Source organism: Schistocerca nitens, chromosome 2 (assembly GCF_023898315.1).
Source record: "Schistocerca nitens isolate TAMUIC-IGC-003100 chromosome 2, iqSchNite1.1, whole genome shotgun sequence".
Taxonomy (NCBI): Eukaryota; Metazoa; Arthropoda; class Insecta; order Orthoptera; family Acrididae; genus Schistocerca; species Schistocerca nitens.
Window position 1 is genome coordinate 573,461,452 of NC_064615.1, and position 19,910 is coordinate 573,481,361.

The following is a 19,910-nucleotide window of genomic DNA, read 5'->3' on the forward strand; positions in this document are numbered from 1 at the left end:
CCAAGAGATGTTGAACAGTGTTAGTGTGTTTGCAAACCGTTACTTCAGAGGCAAAAATGGAAGGGATTTCTGCATTGCATTGTGACCGGGGACGAAAAATGGGTTCATTACGATAACCCCAAATGCAAAAAATCATGGAGATATCCTGGCCATGCTTCCACGTCGACGGCCAAACCAAATATCCACGGCTCCAAGATCGTGCTCTGCATTTGGGGGGGACCAGCTTGGTGTGGTGTACTATGAGGTGTTAAAACTAAGTGAAACAATCACAGGTGCTCATTATCAAACAATTAATGCACTTGAGCAGAGTATTAAAAGAGAGGCATGATAAAGTGATTTTGCAGCACGACAACACTCGACCCCATGTTGCAAAAGAGGTCAAAACGTACTTGGAAACGTTAAAATGGGAAGTACTACCCCACCCACCATATTCTCCAGACATTGCTTCCTCTGACTATCACCTGTTTAGATCAATGGCACATGGCCTGGCTGACCTACACTTCCGATCTCATGAAGAAGTCACAAATTGGATTGATTCGTGGATCGCTTCAAAAAATGAAAAATTTTTTTGACGTGGGATTTGTACACAGCCTGAAAGATGGAAGAAAGTAGTGGCCTGCGATGGAAAATACTTTGAATGATACATGTGCAACCAATTTGTTTCATTAAAGCCTCAACTGTTGGAGGAAAAAACGGTGGAAGCTGAGTTGTACACCTTGTACTTAGAACATTCCTGTACCGATGGATTATGAAAACCTAAGTAAATCTTCATATCTCCTCCCGGAGCAAACCAAAGAGCCCACAGTTGTGCTGCCGAGTGTATTTTCATTCGGCACAACAGTTTTCACAATATCCAACTCGAAAATGTAAAATTGATGAGAAGCGTATTCCAGTTTGAGACAAAAGAAGTCACTTCTGCTGTAAAGAGGATGGATAACCGTCCAGTCACTTTACTGTCCTCTATTCATGACCCAAGAGAAACAACAGGGGTTAAGAGGAAAAATAAGGATAGTAATAGTACGGAGATTTGCTGTCCTGAAGTTGAGGCAAGATACAACAAAATAATTGGTGGAGTCTATAAATTTGACCAACTAATCTGACCAACTATGAGAAAGATATATTCTTGGTAGATACTCTGTAAAAGGATGGCAAAGAATATTTTATTTCCATTACATTGTCATGGTAAAAAGTTTTATAGTATGGCTCACATGTAGAATCCATCCAGTAAGGCAACTGATCGCTGACTTCTTATCCCAGAAAGGATGAGACCAGAAACCTATTTTTCAGGAATAAAAAGGATAAAGGACCTGAAGAGGTTCATCTTGTGGCTGTGGGAAAACATTAACCTATTTTAGGAGATACCTACAAGAGGTCCTGTCATTGTAGTACCAAAGGAGCAGAAAAGTGCACTTGTCATTTGTATATTCAAATACCACTTTGCAGAGATCCATGTTTTAGAAACTTTCATGGCAAATAATTGTAACAATAACTATAACAAAATGAGTAAATTTTTCAAGTAGATGTGAAATATGTTCAAAATGTTGTTTTTATATCTAAAAACAAAGATGATGTGACTTACCAAATGAAAGTGCTGGCAGGTCGACAGACACACAAACAAACACAAACACACACACAAAATTCAAGCTTTCGCAACAAACTGTTGCCTCATCAGGAAAGAGGGAAGGAGAGGGAAAGACGAAAGGATGTGGGTTTTAAGGGAGAGGGTAAGGAGTCATTCCAATCCCGGGAGCGGAAAGACTTACCTTAGGGGAAAAAAAGGACGGGTATACACTCGCAAACACACACATATCCATCCACACATATACAGACACAACTTGTGTCTGTGTCGCGCACACACACACATATCCATCCACACATATACAGACACAACTTGTGTCTGTATATGTGTGGATGGATATGTGTGTGTGTGCGCGAGTGTATACCCGTCCTTTTTTCCCCCTAAGGTAAGTCTTTCCGCTCCCGGGATTGGAATGACTCCTTACCCTCTCCCTTAAAACCCACATCCTTTCGTCTTTCCCTCTCCTTCCCTCTTTCCTGATGAGGCAACAGTTTGTTGCGAAAGCTTGAATTTTGTGTGTGTGTTTGTGTTTGTTTGTGTGTCTGTCGACCTGCCAGCACTTTCATTTGGTAAGTCACATCATCTTTGTTTTTAGATATATTTTTCCTACGTGGAATGTTTTCCTCTATTATAATCATATCAAATGTTGTTTTTAATCATTTAACTCCAAAGAACAGTGGAAAGAATACTTCCCTCTTTACTTTAAGGACTGCCTTTAAATTTTGTATGTTTAACATATGTGTCTTTATTAACTATTACCTACTTTCCATTTAGTAAAATAACAACTCAATAATTCTGTCCACAAAAGGGTTAGGAGTAATATGACAACAATTTTCATACTTTTTTTTTTTTTTTTTTTTTTTTTTGCAGGAGGCATCACATGTGTGATAATTCTAAGGTATTTGAAATATTATTTTAAAGTGGCACAGGCATTGCTCATTTACCACTGCCAACTTTTCTTTTGTTTGGACTAATTCTGAAGTTTTAGCCCTACTCATCATTTTGATCATAACACAATTATGAGAGACACTACACACAGTATTGTTAAAGTTGGCCACGTAGGACAAAGCACTAACAGTACAGGTTGTTCCATCTTATCCTGACTTCTACAGATTCCAAACTAGGGAGACCAGAGTTTGAAAAAGTTTTCTGGGGAATGTTTGTAAACAGTACATGAAAGTCAACAGTTTGCAAGCATCATTATATCACAGTTATGTGTAAGTTTTTTCTTAAAGAGAGAATCCAGTTGAGGTTGCAATAAAGATGCATTTATTAGTTCTTCATCTGCGAATTTGGTTAATGAAAAACTAATAAATCCATCTTTAATGCAACCACAAGTGAATTCTCTCGATAACGTTACAATGGTTTCTGTAGCGGTGCCAGAAAGTTTAAGAATGGAGTGGAATGACTTTAAGTTTCTCTTTGTTTTAACTCCATTGCTGTTTTACTAAATGTAAATGGTGGGAAACTTACAATCACGATAAGGCAAAAGTGGGTGGGAATTAAAATGCTGAATACAGATAATTTGAAGGGAGTGATAAAAAATGCTGTCAACAGTGGGAATGTGAAAATATGGTTATACTGTATGTGCAGTAGCCAGATAAAAATCTAAGATGAATTTTAAGAAGAACTTTCAGCGGGGGTGGAAGAAAGGAAGTTATGAACTAAGACACAGAAATACAACTACTGTCATCTGTTCTTGATACTTCATTAACCAAAGGCATTCTTAGTCCATTTACTGATATACAATGTTTTTCAGGTGCAGCTGATCACTCCCTCCCAATGTCTGTATTAGGTTGGTGCATAAGTTCATAGCGTTTTTGATTTGCATGTTGGTATTAAAGTTACTATGAGTTTATTTATTGACTATCACATATTATTTGTATTTCAGTGTTGCTATCTGAGTTTTAAATATTGTCATTTAGAGATAATGAGTGGAGCTGTGGATCCTAGAAAATGGAGTGCCAAGTGGAGCATATTCTTCTGTTGGAGTTCAATAGAGGCTGACAGCAGTGAAGGCATCCAGAAACATTTGTCATGTATGTGGGTAATCCTACTGGACAGAACACAGCAAGAAAATGCTTTTCTCATTTTAAGGAGGATTGTTTTGACATTAGTGACCTTCTGCAAATGGGAAGACCTTCGGGGTTTTAGGAAGATTGTTTAAACACATTAATCCACAATGCTCCATGTCAGTGTACTTGAGAACTGGCAAATGTGATAAACTGTAATCATTCAACCTTTGTGCGACATCTGCATGCAATAGGGAAGGTTAAAAAAATCAGGTGTATGGGTACCACAAGCTCTAAGCCAAGAACACAAAATTCAGCAGGTGGCCATATGTTCATCCCTGCTTGCTTGTCATCAACTGGGCATTCCTATCTTGTATCGTTTACTGGTTCTGAGTAATGGTGTTAATGTGAGGAAAAGAAAGAAATGGTTGAGCCCAAATAAAGCACCAGCTCCCCATACGTAGACCTGTCTGCATCCACAAAATATGATGTTATGCATCTGGTGGAACAGTGACAGAGTGGTGTATTACTAATTGCTTCCCTGAGATGTAATCATCACTGCTGACATTTATTGTCAACAAATGAGACATCTATAGTCCCAGAATCGAAGAGTTAATCCAGCATTGGCACACTGTTGTAAATAATGAAGGCTAATAAATTATTGATGGCTAAAGTCTCTATTGTATTTATTGAACTTACAGGAGTTCCAGTTTCAAAATGCTGTAGAAAGAGAATCACTACTCTGAATGATGTCAAATTTTTAACTACATATTACTCACAATAGGGAGAAACGCCATGGAACACTACATAAATAAATAAAAATAATAACGAAAATTTTACCAATAAATGGTGCTCTAAGCATCATAATATGCACATCAAAAGTTGCATGGCAGACATCTGTTCATCAGTTTGCATCCAGGACACCCAACATGAAGAACAGAGCACTTCTGGCAAAGCTCTTTTACAAGAATGGTGACTGTGCACTCATAGTCCTGTAGAACTTCTGGACACTCAAGGGTATGAAAAAAGGTGTTGATCCAATGTCTGCTAAAGATCTGGAGAAAAGGATTGTAGTGCTGTGTGACAGAGAGAGGAAAGCAGTTGGTCCAACATCTGTCGATGTGGCCTTAGCATTGCAGGAGGGGTTGAGGTTAGGTTAGGTTGTTTGGGGGAAGAGACCAAACAGTGAGGTCATCGGTCTCATCGGACTAGGGAAGGATGGGGAAGGAAATCGGCTGTGCCCTTTCAAAGGAACCATCCCAGCATTTGCCTGGAGCGATTTAGGGAAATCACGGAAAACCTAAATCAGGATGGCCGGACGCGGGATTAAACCGTCGTCCTCCCGAATGCGAGTCCAGTGTGCTACCACTGCGCCACCTCGCTCGGTGCAGGAGGGGTTGAGTGGTGGTGTGCAGACACACAGGGCATGGGAAATTTGCCTGCACATTGGATATGCTGGTAAGTATGGTGCATAAAATCTCACAAAACATCCTGCTTTGCTATTCATAGAAAATCACTCATGTTCAGGAGCTGCTTCCTAACTGCCTGCCAGCAACACACATTTTAGCTCTGGAATTACTTGCTCACCTGGTAGTGTACAATAAATGGCCATGGAACATTCTGTGGCCAGACAAAGCCCACTTCTGTCTCCAAGGACATGTCAATACACAGAATTGCAGAATAATATGGGCAACTGTGTCAGATAGCTTTGCTATATAGGTGGTGTGGTTTATATGTCACCTCAACCTATCACAATGTTACAAGAGGAAACATAAAAAAAAAATTTAAAGGGAAATATGAGGACTGTCCAAAAAATTCCAGAACATTATCAGTTTCACACCTATGGCGTGTTAGAGAGAAATGCAGTTGGGATTCCTGTACATGCCTGTGTTTAATGTGTAACTGCCGAAAGTTTCAGTGTTGCATGTCTGTTAGTTATTGTTCAGTGCCGTACTGAGTAGAACGTTGTGGCACACAGTTTGAGAATTTTGAGATGGCAGAGTTGGAGGAGCACTGAAATTAAAGATTACCCTTGTTCAGAACACCCTTTGATGTCTACCAATGATGCTCATGTCATGAACGTCAATGAAATTGTGTATGCCCATCGAAGACTGACTGACTGACTGACTGACTGACTGAGAGATTGCAGAAGAATGTAACATTTTGGATTGTTCAAATGAGAATGAGATGTTCCTTAAGAGAATAGTAACTGGTGATGAGATGTGGGTCGGCAGTTATGATGTTGAGACTGAAGTTCAATCTTCACAATGGATCGGGAAAGGTTTTTCAAGACCAAAGGAAGTTCGTCAGGTCTGGTCAAATGTCAAAGGCATGTTGATAATTTTCTTTGACTTTGAAGGATTAGTTCATTATGAATTCATGCCACAGGGACACACTGTTAATCGACGGTACTATTGGGATATGTAAGGACTCCTGCTAGAAAATGTGAGAAGGAAATGGCCTGAAATGCGGCCAGACAGCTCATGGCTCTTGCTTTTTTATAACACACCAGCATATTCATCCCTGCTGGTGTGTGACTATTGGACAAAAAACGAAATCACTGTACTGCCTTATCCTGTGTAGTCTCCAGTCCTGGCAGACTATTTTTTTTCCCCAAAAAGTTGAAAACCACATTGAAAGGACGAAGATTTGCTATGATAGATGAGATACAAGAAAATTTGCAGACAGCGATTCACGTGATCCAGCAAGAGGCATACCACGACTGCTTCCAGAACTGGAAATGGCATTTGGGGCAGTGTATCAATTGTGGAGGAGAGTATTTTGAAGGAGACGATGCACACATAAGTAAAAGCAAAGCGTAGAAAAATTTTGTGGACAAAGTATTTTTTGAACAGACCTTGTATGTAAAGCAGTAATTGAATAGCTGTCTAATTAATCAGTGAAAATATGTTGTAGAAATCCAGCTTTTTGTTTGGCAGTGATGCAGAGAGAATGCTGAAGATACAACTGATTCCAGAGACCACAAATGGACATCGTGGTCTGGCTGCTACATGAAGCTGCAACAGTCATCACCTACAATGATTTTGTTATTTTATCTCTACAAAATATATATATGTTTGTCTTGAAATATGGTTCATGCTGCAATTAACATGAACAGATGAGCAGTACCCTTTTCTTTCAAGAACCAAAGCAGATTGTCTTGTAGGGAAGATGCTGGTTAAGTGTTACTCATTTTGTATGGGAAGTCTATTTGTACATAGTGAATACTGGACCAAATGGGTGATAAAAATACTAGAAACTAACCAATACTGCAATAGGAAAAAGGGGCGAAGGGCCATCTTTCATCAGGACAAAGAAAGATGCTTTGACAATGAAAAACGTGGTGGATATGTAGTATGAATTTTTGAAAGATACATCCTAATCAACAGATTTAGCACCCTCTGAATTTACCTTTTTCGGAATATAATGAAATTCATGGGCGACAAACCAGTGTCCAATAAAGTAGCTTTGACAGCCACAAGCAAGTATTTTGTAGCCCTTCAAGCATTGCATATAAGAGGTGAAATCTCATTGAAAGTATGTTGGAAAAGCACACTGGCATAAAAAGGTCACGTATTTTTAACCAATAAATCACAGTCTTTTACTACCAGACCAAACATTTTCCCCACTGGTCTTACAGGCCACAATTTAGCATATGAGGAAATCACAACATCCACATGAAAATCTTTTGTTGAGCCACAGAAATTTTATATCAGCATCACTACACCACAAACTATATCACACATATACCATTTAAAAATACATTTCTTGCCCTGTAGCATACATTTGAATTCAGTGACTGTTTCTGCTCACCATTATTTATTCTAATAAGACAGTTGTGGAGCTTAAAATCTTGTCACTATCTAGATAATTCAAAATGCAGTTCCAGCTCAGTAGCACAGGGAAGGAAGAAAATCAGTTGTGGGCATGTTGAGGGAATGATTCCAGATTTCACCACAAGAGTTTTGGGAAACAATGTAAAATCTCAGAATGCTTGCAATGTAATTTAGCTCTCACTTCCCTCAAATAAAAATTCAGAGTCTTAAACACACCTTTAATCTCGGTTACACCCCACTATTATTTCACTTCTTGACATATACTTGCTTTATCTCTATTGAGTTAGTAACACATTCCTGTCTCTATTACTTTATTGACATATGTGATGTAAAACCCTTTTCTTCACCTGTATCAGTTTATGATCAAATGGAGTGCAGAAACTTTCATCTCTCTAAATTATTCCTTCTCACATCAGCTCGTATGACTTCTTCCTTGAATCTCGAGTGCTGTATATTTTATGGAATCTGCATTCTCATATGAATGTTTGAAATGAAAGGAAATCTAATCCATCAAACCATTCTGCAGAAGAAACATATTTAGTTTCCAGGTCTTTTTAAAAAAAGAAAGATCACATACACAATTAAACAATTTTTGAAGAAAGTTGTAGGATAGTGTACAAGTAGTTAATATGTCACCACTGAACTGGCTGGTACACCACTTACTGCTACTGCCACTATAGTGTTCATCAAACCTGGTCTATCTCAACTATGCGATTTATACCTAAAATTTAACAAAGTTGGCTACTGTAATTGGTTCACCTGTCAAAAGATATATAAAATTTTCAAAATGCAAATTACCAGGAAATTTGTGGAAACATATAAATGACAAGAAAGAATTTTAGCATGATGTTCCTTACGTTAAATCCAGGCAAGGGCCTGCCTGAGCTGTCTCCATGACTGTCAAGCAATTCTCTATAATACCACAGTGAATAACCTCACACACTGCAGCTGCTTGTTTAAGAACAACCTGGAGTTCTGCATACGTAACATCATTCAGTGCAGGCATAGAATTAGCACACAAAATTACCTGAAAAAGGAAACGCAATAACTCATGAGCTGCCTGGAACAATGTGATGAGTGGGTTGTATGTGGAAAGCATTCGATCATTAATCACCTAACAGTTTCTGTTGTGGAAAAATTAAGCTGTTATCTACCTGCCAATCTACTCAGTTTAAAGGTGAGAACACACACACACACACACACACACACACACACACACACACACACAACTATGTGCACATAAGGCATGCACAGTACAGATCCTGTGAAATAACTCAAGAAATACATTAGTACATTAACAGTGTTGTTATACAAAACATCCATATGCTTTACTAATGACAATCTGCTAAATTTGTTTATAATTATCTTGGCTATATCTTATAAGTGATAAATGAGTATTAAACAAACATTGTAATTAGCAGACACAATGTCTTTTTAAGAAAAATGCTACTTTTTTACTTCCACTTTTTAGATGAAGGTTTCTTCTTTTGAAATCTAGTTTTTGCACAGCAAGTTTGTGACAAATACACATCTGCTAACATCAAAACATATAAACAATGAGATCACAAAGATTTATCAAAAGTCATGTTTAGAGTTTAGTTTAGTTATCTGTATGCTCCATCGAACGTAACTGTGGCTTACTATGATGCAGAACAAGTCAGTTTTACAGTTATAGTATACTACTTCTGCCAAAATATAGAAATTTTCTGACCATTTCTAACACACACACACACACACACACACACACACACACATTCAGAAAATCTGCTCCAAGCAGATATAGCTTCAGTTCTACATCTACATGGATACTCTGCAAATCACATTTAAGTGCCTGGCAGAGGGTTCATTGAACCATCTTCACAATTCTCTATTATTCCAATCTCATATAGCACGTAGAAAGAACGAATACCTACATATTTCCGTATGAGCTCTGAATTCCCTTATTTTATCATGGAGATCATTTCTCCCTATGTACATCGGTGTCAACAAAATATTTTCACATTCAGAGGAGAAAGTTGGTGATTGGAATTTCATGAGATGATTTCGTTGCAATGAAAAACGCCTTTCTTTTAATGATGTCCAGCCCGAATCCTGTATCATTTCAGTGACACTGTATCCCATTTCACAATAATACAAAACATGCTGCCTTTCTTTAACTTTTTTGATGTACTCCGTCAGTCCTATCTGGTAAGGATCCCACCCTGAGCAGAAGTATTCTAAAAGAGGATGGACAAGTGTAGTGTAGGCAGTCTCCTTAGTAGATCTGTTACATTTTCTAACTGTACTGCCAATACAACACAGTCTTTGATTAGCCTTCCCCACAACATTTTTTGTGTGTTCCTTCCAATTTATGTTGTTCATAATTGTAATTCCTAGGTATTTAGTTGAATTTATGGCCTTTAGATGTGGCTGATTTATCGTGTAACTGAAGTTTAACGGATGCCTTTTAGCACTCATGTGGATGACCTCACACTCTTTGTATATGAAGTTAATTTCATTACATATTAAGTTCTTTACATCTGATGAACTAGTCAATAATTTTTATGGCTGAATACTTCACTCTTTTCTGTGCCATACTAATGATAACTGAAAGATAGTTGAAGTTCTGCTTGGGGCAGAATTTCTGAATGCTGAATGTGTAATTTGTATTTTTATTGTGTGTGTGTGTGTGTGTGTGTGTGTGTGTAAATGCTCTGCGAGTCTGTTGTCAGTGTATCCAATTGCTTAAAGAGTTGGCTACAAGAGATGTTCTGGAGACACCACCATACATTATCATTTATTATTACATGTTTTGTGTAACGACACTTTTTTCTTCTATGGTGAGTTATTGGTTGACAAGTTGAACAGGTTACTTGGCCATAGTGGGGGGGGGGGGGGGGGGGGGTGAAGAAAAGGAGTAGAAATTAAAGACCAGGAAGGAGAAATAGAAACATTGAGGTTTGCCGATAAAATAGTAATTCTGTCAGAGGCAGCAAAGGACTTGGAGGAGTAGCTGAAAGGAATGGACAGTATCTTGAAAGGAGGATATAAGATGAACATCAAAAAAGCAAAATAAGGGCAATGGAAAGTAGTTGAATTAAATCATTTGACACTGAGGGAATTAGCTTAGGAAATGGAATAATTAAAGTAGAAGATGAGTTTTGCTATTTGGGCAGAAAAATAACCAATGATGGTTGAAGCAGGGAGGATATAAAATGTCGACTGGCAATGGCAAGAAAAAAGTTTCTGAAGGAGACAAATTTGTTAACACCTAGTATAGATTTAAGTGTCATGAAGTCTTTTCTGAAAGTATTTGTACGGAGTGTAGCCATATATGAAAGAGAAACATTGATGATTAACAGTTTGGACAAGAAGAGAATAGAAGCTTTTGAAATGTGGTGCTACAGAAGAATGCTGAAGATTAAATGGATAGATCACATAACTAATGAGGAGGTACTGAACAGAATTGGAGACAAAAGAAATTTGTGGGACAACATAACTTGAAGAAGGGATCTATTGGTAGGACACATTCTGAGATCAGGGGATCACCAGTTTAGTACTGGAGGGAAGCAAAGGAGGGTAAAAATTGTAGAGGGAGACCAAGAGATGAATATGATAATCAGATTCAGAAGGACATAGGTTACAGTAGATACTCTGAGATGAAGAGGCTTGCACAGAATAGAACAGCATGGAGAGCTGCATCAAATCAGTCTTCAGACTGAAGACCACAACAGCAACAGTGGAAACTAACTTTGTCACAAAATTAGGTCCAGTTATGTTCCAATTCAATGCAGTGTGTGTTGTTAACTCATAGTGCGAGTGCAAAAAGTCACAGAAAATACCTTCATGAGAAGCATGATAACTTGCTGTTAACTTTGTTAATTTTATTGACATATGGAACGAGAGAGGTGTGACTGTGCCAACAAAGAAGACACAGCATTTGCAAGCAAATGTTGGAAAGTGAAAGCCAGGTCACTCAGTTGTGTGCAAATAATGACCAGGGGGCAAGAAGCCGAGTGGTGGAGGATTCAGGTATCTGCTCCAAAGCAGAATGAATGAAATCCACATTTTCACTCACAATACTGGTAGATGTGTTATTAAACAGCAATTTCTGCAATACTGCCACGAGCTGTGCTGCATGCAGTATGACACAGCAGTTAGCGTCACTGGTGGTGTGCTGCAGCTCACCAGTTCAAATCCAACCATCCCCAATTATTTGTCATTTAGTATTTCTGGAAGGCTCTCAAAATTTCTTACATTTTTATATTCTGGAATATTTGATGTTTGTATAAATAGCTGCACTCTGCCCAGCAGTTCAGTTCTGTTCTGGTTGTACATTGGTGACTGTAATAAACATGCTTTCGTGCTGAGTGTTATATTTCATTGACTCAAAACATCTAAAGCATTGTGGTTACAATAAGACAATGTAAAAGCCATTGCCTACATGGACACGAACTGGAATACAAGCAGTACATCATTCTCACAGCTGTATTCACGAGACCAATGGATTCCAAAACAGCAGTAAGTCAACTGCACATCAGACATCCATCAGTGTTTTCCTTCCAGACACACTGATCAGGACACTGCAAAATGACAAAGGATTTGAATGGGTCGCCAAATACAACAGGTGTAATGAAATCACACATTTAGCAAATGTGTACTTTTACTTGGACAGCACAATCCTTCAGTGGCTCAAGAACAATGAAGAGAAGCTCAATAGCTGGGATAAATTCTGTGCCAAACTGAAGAAAATGTTTGGTGATAATCAGTTGGAAGAACAATTGAAGAATAGGGCTCAACGTCATACAGAAGCTACACAGTCCTACATACAGAATGCTTTAGCCCCGTGCCAGTCTGTAAGTCCAAATATGACAGAAGATGACAGAATCTCACACTTGATGAAAGGAGTCACAGAAGATGTTTTCCAAGCTCTTCTGGTAAACAACAGAGGGATTCCTCAAGCGGTGCATATAAATGAAACAGAAAATAGGCAATCAAAGGAGGTATAACTGACTCCCGAATGTGGTCGCTACGGCAGTTGTGGAAGATGGCCATACCTTGCCTCTTTAATATGCCAGATTGTGAACTGTCGGACCAAGTTAACTAGGGATGTTGACCCAATGTGTCAGAAGGTAAAAGAGAATGTTGAAGAAAAATTGCACCAATCTTTAATGCAAATCTCCACCACCAGTCAATTGCACCAACAGCAGCAGAGTCAGCTGAGAAAGACATCTGCTCATTGTTGTGTATTGACAACACCTCAGACCACTTGAAAGAACAAGTATTTCATAACTATGGACATGTGGACAGGTTACTGGTAAATTGAGGATGTTGAGGCTAGGGAAGGACTGCCTTCATAACACCAAACGACCTCTATAAGGTTAAAGTTATGCCATTTGGAATATGTAGCACCTTTGAGTGTACGATGCACAATCAGCTTTGACACCTTAAATGGACAAAGTGTCTTTGCTATATGAATGACATTGTTGTTTCTCAAAGACATTTACACTGCCTGACAACCATGTTGAAGCGTGTTCAGATTGCAGGCCTACATCTGAAACCAAAGAAGTGCCTCTTCACTATCAAAGAATTTAAAATCTTGGGGCATCTAATGAATGTTGATGGTGACCATCCAAATTCAGAGAAAATAAGAGCAGTCAGAAATTTTCCAACTCCTTAGAACAGTAGTGACGTGAGAAGTTTTCTTGGAATGTGTTCTATTCATGATTCACAAGATGCACCAAGGCATGTATTTTGCAGGAAATACGGCAAGGAGAGCTAGATTTTCCTGGAATGGTGTACAAGATGTTTCCAGAGAACTCTTCAAGCCTGAGAGACACCACTCTACAACAGAGAAAGACTGCTCTGCAGTTCTTTGGCCCATCAACTGCGCGGACGCGGACTCTTCAAGTATTTGCTGCACTAAATAATTATAAAAAGCGTTGTTATTAAGCTATTTTTAAATGTGTACAGGTGTTATAAATATAATATAAGTGTTGCTGAATTAGTGGAAGTGTTAGTGAAGTATAAAATAAGATTAAACGGGGTAAGAAGCGTATTTTTCTTCTCGCGCCTGTAGCACGAATCCTAGGCCTAATTTCACGCGCGCGAATCGTAAGTAAGCAGTGAATTAAACTTATAGATAAACGTTTCCAGTTGGTATAAATATAAGTGTTGTTACATTAGTGGAAGTGTTAGTGAAGTGTTAAAGAAGATTAAACCGGGTAAGAAGTTTATTTTCCTTCTCGTGCCTATAGCACGGATTTTAGGCTTAATTTCACGCGCGCGTATCGTAAGTAAACAGTGAGTTATATGTAATCACCAGTTTTTTTTATTCAGTACTCTTTCAATTTATTTATATCTGCCTGAATAGTTTCTAGGGTCCTTTGTTTACGTTTTAGTCACTACTTAAATCAGCTTATACGATTTCTGTTTTTACCATGAGTGAGAAGTGTGTGACATGCCGTAAGATCATTAGTTCCGGGGTATGGTGTGATGGGTGCTGTAGTTTCTTTCATTGGGGCGAATGTAGTGGTGTGGGAAATGGGGATATAAATGAGACTCACCAGTGGTATTGTAGGATCTGCAGTAGAGATAGGAAAATACTGGAACAGGAAGGGAAAATTGCAGCTCTTCAAGCTGACCTAGACAAGGCAAGGGATGATCTGGACAGGTTAAAGAGGGAGAAGGGTGAACAGAGGTGGGAAGTGGCAACAGGTAATAGGGGGAACAGGCAAAGGAGAGCATCAGACAGCTTTGTCATAAGTCTTGAAAATAGATTTGACCTGTTGCCTCAGTCAGAATCGGATGAGCCTCATGTAGCTGAAGCTGTAGAAAGGGCACAACAAGCTTTCAAGGACTTGAAAAAGGTAGGGAAATTTGTAAAGAGAAAGAAAGTTCTGCTGTTAGGTAGTTCCCATGGTAGAGGTGTTGGCCAACTACTGCAGGAAAATCTAGGTCCAGAGTACCAGGTCACAAACTTTTTCAAGCCTAGTGCAGATCTGGGTCAGGTAACAGAGGATGTAGGTGCTTTATGCAAGGATTTCACAAAGGAGGATGCTGTGGTTATAGTGGGTGGCCCGGGAAATAGCATTGGCAGAGACTCTGAATATTCCATAGAGAGTGACCTGGTGAAGATAGCGTCAGCAACGAAGCATACGAGTGTGGGATTTGTGTCTGCGTTGAGACGCCATGATCGGCCTCATTTGAACTCTTCCGTAGGGAGGGTGAACTTGGTTTGGAGTGGCTGCTTAGGACGGATATAGGGTCCCATATTGGTTTGATTCCTGTGGATGCTATCGATAGGTGGGACTACACTAGGCATGGCCTTCACCTCAATAGGAAAGGGAAGGCAAAACTGTCTGGGTTGATTGCAGAAAACTTAAGGGGGGACACTGGCACAAGTGGTAAAATACCAGTGGTCACAGGTGTCAGAGGGATGCCTTTTTTAGGATAGGGAAGGGGGAAAGAAAACGAGTTTTAAGAGAGATTGGCAGACACACTCAGTTTGAGAAAACAGATGAACAGGAGTCAGATTTTATCATACAACCTCCATTTAAACAGTGTTTAACAGAAAGTAAACAGAAACTGCCAGTTCATCTTCGCCAAAGCAGTTACAATCCCATAGGAAAGGGAAGGCAAAACTGTCTGGGTTGATTGCAGAAAACTTAAGGGGGGACACTGGCACAAGTGGTAAAATACCAGTGGTCACAGGTGTCAGAGGGATGCCTTTTTTAGGATAGGGAAGGGGGAAAGAAAACGAGTTTTAAGAGAGATTGGCAGACACACTCAGTTTGAGAAAACAGATGAACAGGAGATTGGCAGACACACTCAGTTTGAGAAAACAGATGAACAGGAGTCAGATTTTATCATACAACCTCCATTTAAACAGTGTTTAACAGAAAGTAAACAGAAACTGCCAGTTCATCTTCGCCAAAGCAGTTACAATCCCATAGGAAAGGGAAGGCAAAACTGTCTGGGTTGATTGCAGAAAACTTAAGGGGGGACACTGGCACAAGTGGTAAAATACCAGTGGTCACAGGTGTCAGAGGGATGCCTTTTTTAGGATAGGGAAGGGGGAAAGAAAACGAGTTTTAAGAGAGATTGGCAGACACACTCAGTTTGAGAAAACAGATGAACAGGAGTCAGATTTTATCATACAACCTCCATTTAAACAGTGTTTAACAGAAAGTAAACAGAAACTGCCAGTTCATCTTCGCCAAAGCAGTTACAATCCCATTATTATGCAGTATCAGTTATCTTTATTACACCAGAACATTCCGGGACTTAGAAATAAAGTTGATGAACTATTCATTTGTATCGATGAAATGAATTCATCTAACCAAATTGACATAATCTGCCTCTCTGAACGTCAAGTGACCACTGATATAGATATGTTAGACATTTCAGGATTTAAGCTAGCTTACTACTTCTGCAGAGTAGATATGGATGGAGGAGGAGTTGCCACATTTATCAAAAACTGCCATAAATTCAAGAACATTGACATTAATAAATTCTGTTTAGAGCAGCATCTAGAAAAATGTGCAACAGAAGTATAGTTCCATAACAGATCATATATAATAATAACTATTTACCGATCACCTGCAGGAAATTATAATCTATTCTTAGATCATCTAGAAGCTCTTTTGGGTTATTTAACAGAAAGAAACAAAGAAATTTTGATTGCTGGTGACTTTAATACAGATTTTCTAATGCAATCTTCCAGTAAACATTCACTGCAGTTAGTAATGTTGTCTTTCAATCTAACTCACACTGTAAACTTTCCAAATAGGATCACTAAATCCTCAAGGACAGCCATTGATAACATTTTTATAGACAAATCAAAGGAACAAAATCATATCATAAAACCTGTTATAAATGGACTATCAGATCATGACATGCAGCTCCTTGTTTTAAATGTAAATTCTAAGCAGATTATCAAGACTGCTAAATCTGAGTACAGGAAATTAGTCAATCAACCAAAAATTGAGTGTTTTAGAAAACTGCTCAAAGATATGAACTGGAAAGATGTTTATAGTGCTCATGACATGAATGAAAAATATAACACATTCATGAACAATGTCAGTACCATGTTTGAAAACTGTTTTCCTCTAAAAGTTACTCAAATTAAACAGAAGTCTATAATAAAACCGTGGATTACACAAGGAATAAAGATTTCCTGTAAGACAAAAAGTTAAATGTATCTGTCGACCAAGAATAGCTCCAATGCTGATGATTTAGCTAAATACAAGGAATACTGTAAAACATTAAAAAAAAGTAATTCAGATGTCTAAACAAATGCACTACGAGAAGAAGATAGCAATGTCAGGGAACAAAATGAAAACAATATGGGATATAGTGAAAGAGCAGAGTGGTAGAACCAGAAAGGAACAGGAGCAAATAGCACTAAGGGTAGATGACACATTAGTAACTGATGGGCATAGTGTGGCAAATCTATTTAACAAGTACTTTATATCCGTTACTGATAGAATGGGACTTTCAGGATCAGTAAATAGTGCCCTTGAATATCTGAAACTAGCCTTCACAAATAGCTTCAAGTACATGAATATATCACTCACTTCACCAAAAGAAATAACGTCCATAATAAAATCTTTAAAAACAAAGCATTCTAGTGGGTACGATGAAATATCAACAAAGTTAATTAAGGCATGTTCTTGTGAGTTTAGTACAATTCTAAGTTACTTGTGTAACCAGTCAATTATAACTGGGACATTTCCTGACTGGCTAAAATATGCAGATGTTAAGCCTTTATTCAAGAAAGGGGATAAAGAGATACCATCAAACTACAGACCGATTTCACTTCTGCCAGCATTCTCAAAAATTTTAGAAAAAGTAATGTATAGGCAGCTGCTCAACCATCTGACCACAAATAACATATTATCAAGAACACAGTTTGGATTTCTGAAGGGTTCTGATATCGAAAAGGCTATTTACACCTACAGTGACAATGTACTTAATTCATTAAATAACAAATTACAAGCAGCAGGTATTTTCTGTGATTTGTCAAAGGCATTTGATTGTGTGAACCACAACATCCTTTTACGTAAATTAGAATTCTATGGTGTCACGGGCAGTGCTGCATAATGGTTCAAGTCATACCTCACTAACAGGAAACAAAGGGTGTCAGTGCAAGGGACTAGTGAATTAAGTCATCAGTCATCATCAGAATGGGAAGAAATTACATGTGGTGTCCCACAAGGATCCATCTTAGGGCCATTGCTTTTTCTTGTGTACATTAATGATCTCTCATCAGTTACACTGCCAAAGCAGAGTTCGTTTTGTTTGCAGATGACACAAGTATTGCAATAAATAGTATGTCAAGTGTAGTTCTAGAAAGATCTGCTAATGATATTTTCATGGATATTAATAAATGGTTTAAAGCCAACTCACTGACATTAAACTTCGAAAAGACTCACTATATGTAATTTAGAACCTGTAAGAGGTTTCCACCCAGCACATACATAAAATACGAAGAAGAGCAGATAGAAGAGGTTGACAGTCTTAAATTCCTGGGATTACAACTTGATAATAAATTCAGTTGGGAAGAGCACACCACAGAACTGCAGAAACGCCTTAACAAATCTGTATTTGCAATTCGAGTGTTAGCAGACATAGGCGACATAAAAAATGAAAAGCTTGCATACTTTGCCTACTTTCATTCCATAATGTCATATAGTATAATATTTTGGGGTAATTCTTCAAGTCAAACAAAAGTTTTCCGAGTCCAAAAGCGTGTAATACATATTATTTGTGGAGTAAATTCACGGACGTCCTGTAGAAACCTCTTCAAAGAACTGGGTATACTAACTACTGCCTCTCAGTATATTTACTCATTAATGAAATTTGTTCTAAATAATATATCTCTTTTTCCAACAAACAGCTCAGTTCATACATACAATACCAGGAACAAAAATGATCTGCACAAGGACTTAAAAGCACTTACTTTAGTTCAAAAAGGGACCCACTACTCAGGAACACTCATCTTCAATAATTTGCCAGTAAACATAAAAAATTTAGTTACAAATAAAGATCAGTTTAAAAGGAGCCTGAAAGACTTACTAGTGGCCAACTCCTTCTACTCCATTGACAAATTTTTTAATAGAAACAAATGATGTATTGTATATATTCATACTATTAGTATTGTTAATTCAGCTTAAAAAAAAAAAAAAAAAAAAAAAAAAAAAAAAAAAAAAAAAAAAAAAAAAGAAGACATGTTCCACATCCACGAGGATCTCCTCAGCACGGATCTATGGAACGTAAACTAATCTAATCTAATCTAATCAAGGAGTACAGGCCGTATTTACTTGGTGAACTATTCACCAACGTGATGGACCACCATCCTCTATTCCTCTATGCTAGCTCATTGGCCTGATTGATCTGTCAGGTCGACTGGCGAAATAAGCACCAAGACTTCAGGAAAATGTCATTAAAATGGTATAAAAAAGTAAATGCAAACACAAGGACAATGAGCACATCCTGTGGCAGAACAAACCAGCATGGATGAAATCTCAGCCATCGTTGCATAAATGACATTTCTGCTGAACAGAGGGAAGGTCCAGCACTACTAAAAACCACAGAAACCTTGAAGGAGGAAAAACCAAACAAAGGAGAATTCCAGCTAATAAACAGAACATTTTGAATGAGGAACTGTGATCCAATGGGGCAGAAATGGTTGCTCGTCATCCCAGCTCACCTACAGTCAGCTATACTGAAGTGTTTATGATGCTCCAACATCTGGTCACCAAGGATTCATGAACACTCTAGATAGAATTAGATGCTAGTATCACTGGCCAGGTATCTGCTGATCCATTAATCAGTATGTAAACCACTGTAAGGTATGTCAGTGATGGAAGCACATGCTGTAGCTACCTCTGGGGCATGTAATACCCCTTCAGCAGTGCCATTCCAATAGATTGGACTTTTGAAGCAGGACAGAGTGCCCTGTTTGGTAATCTCTGATTGTGGAAAAGTTTTCGAGTAGAGACTAGTGTTGAGGTAATTTCACATTGTGACATCATCAGCAGCATAACAAGAGCGTAGCACCCTAAGACGAATGGCCTCACAGAATGCTTTGATAAGACACTGGGAGATATGCTCTCAATGTATGTTGATGTTTAAGAGATTGAGATATGATACTGTCCATTGTGACATTCACATACAATATGAGGGGGAACCCAAAAAAACTGTAATAAAACTGTTGTGGGCAGAGTATGTGTAGTAGGTATTTCTGCCACTAGGTGTGTACAGCAAACTCACTGCCAATTCAGTGCCTCCTGTGTTGTCAACCTGGTTTGTTCTGCTCATTGCAGTGATTGTTTTTGCTAGTGCTGTTTTGCTGTTGTTTCGTTTTTTATGATGGCAAGTTTAAATTAACAACCTGCAGTTGTGAAATTTTTTTTTCTACTCAGTGAAACTGTGCTGAAACTGTTTTAATGTTGAAAACAGCTTAGCAAGATGATGCTAAGGGAAAAACTCAAGGGTACA

General features: G+C 38.4%; 1 protein-coding gene across 2 annotated transcripts in view; it reads right to left on the reverse strand.

The window, feature by feature from the left end:
• The window catches only part of LOC126236613 (4'-phosphopantetheine phosphatase), a 167,163-nt gene that overhangs the window by 23,615 nt on the left and 123,638 nt on the right, over nucleotides 1–19,910 (reverse strand). For both annotated transcript variants that reach the window (XM_049946050.1, XM_049946049.1), the window contains exon 14: nucleotides 8,285–8,454. In XM_049946050.1, coding sequence (XP_049802007.1) covers nucleotides 8,285–8,454 — 170 coding nt within the window. The remainder of the gene's footprint in view (nucleotides 1–8,284; nucleotides 8,455–19,910) is intronic.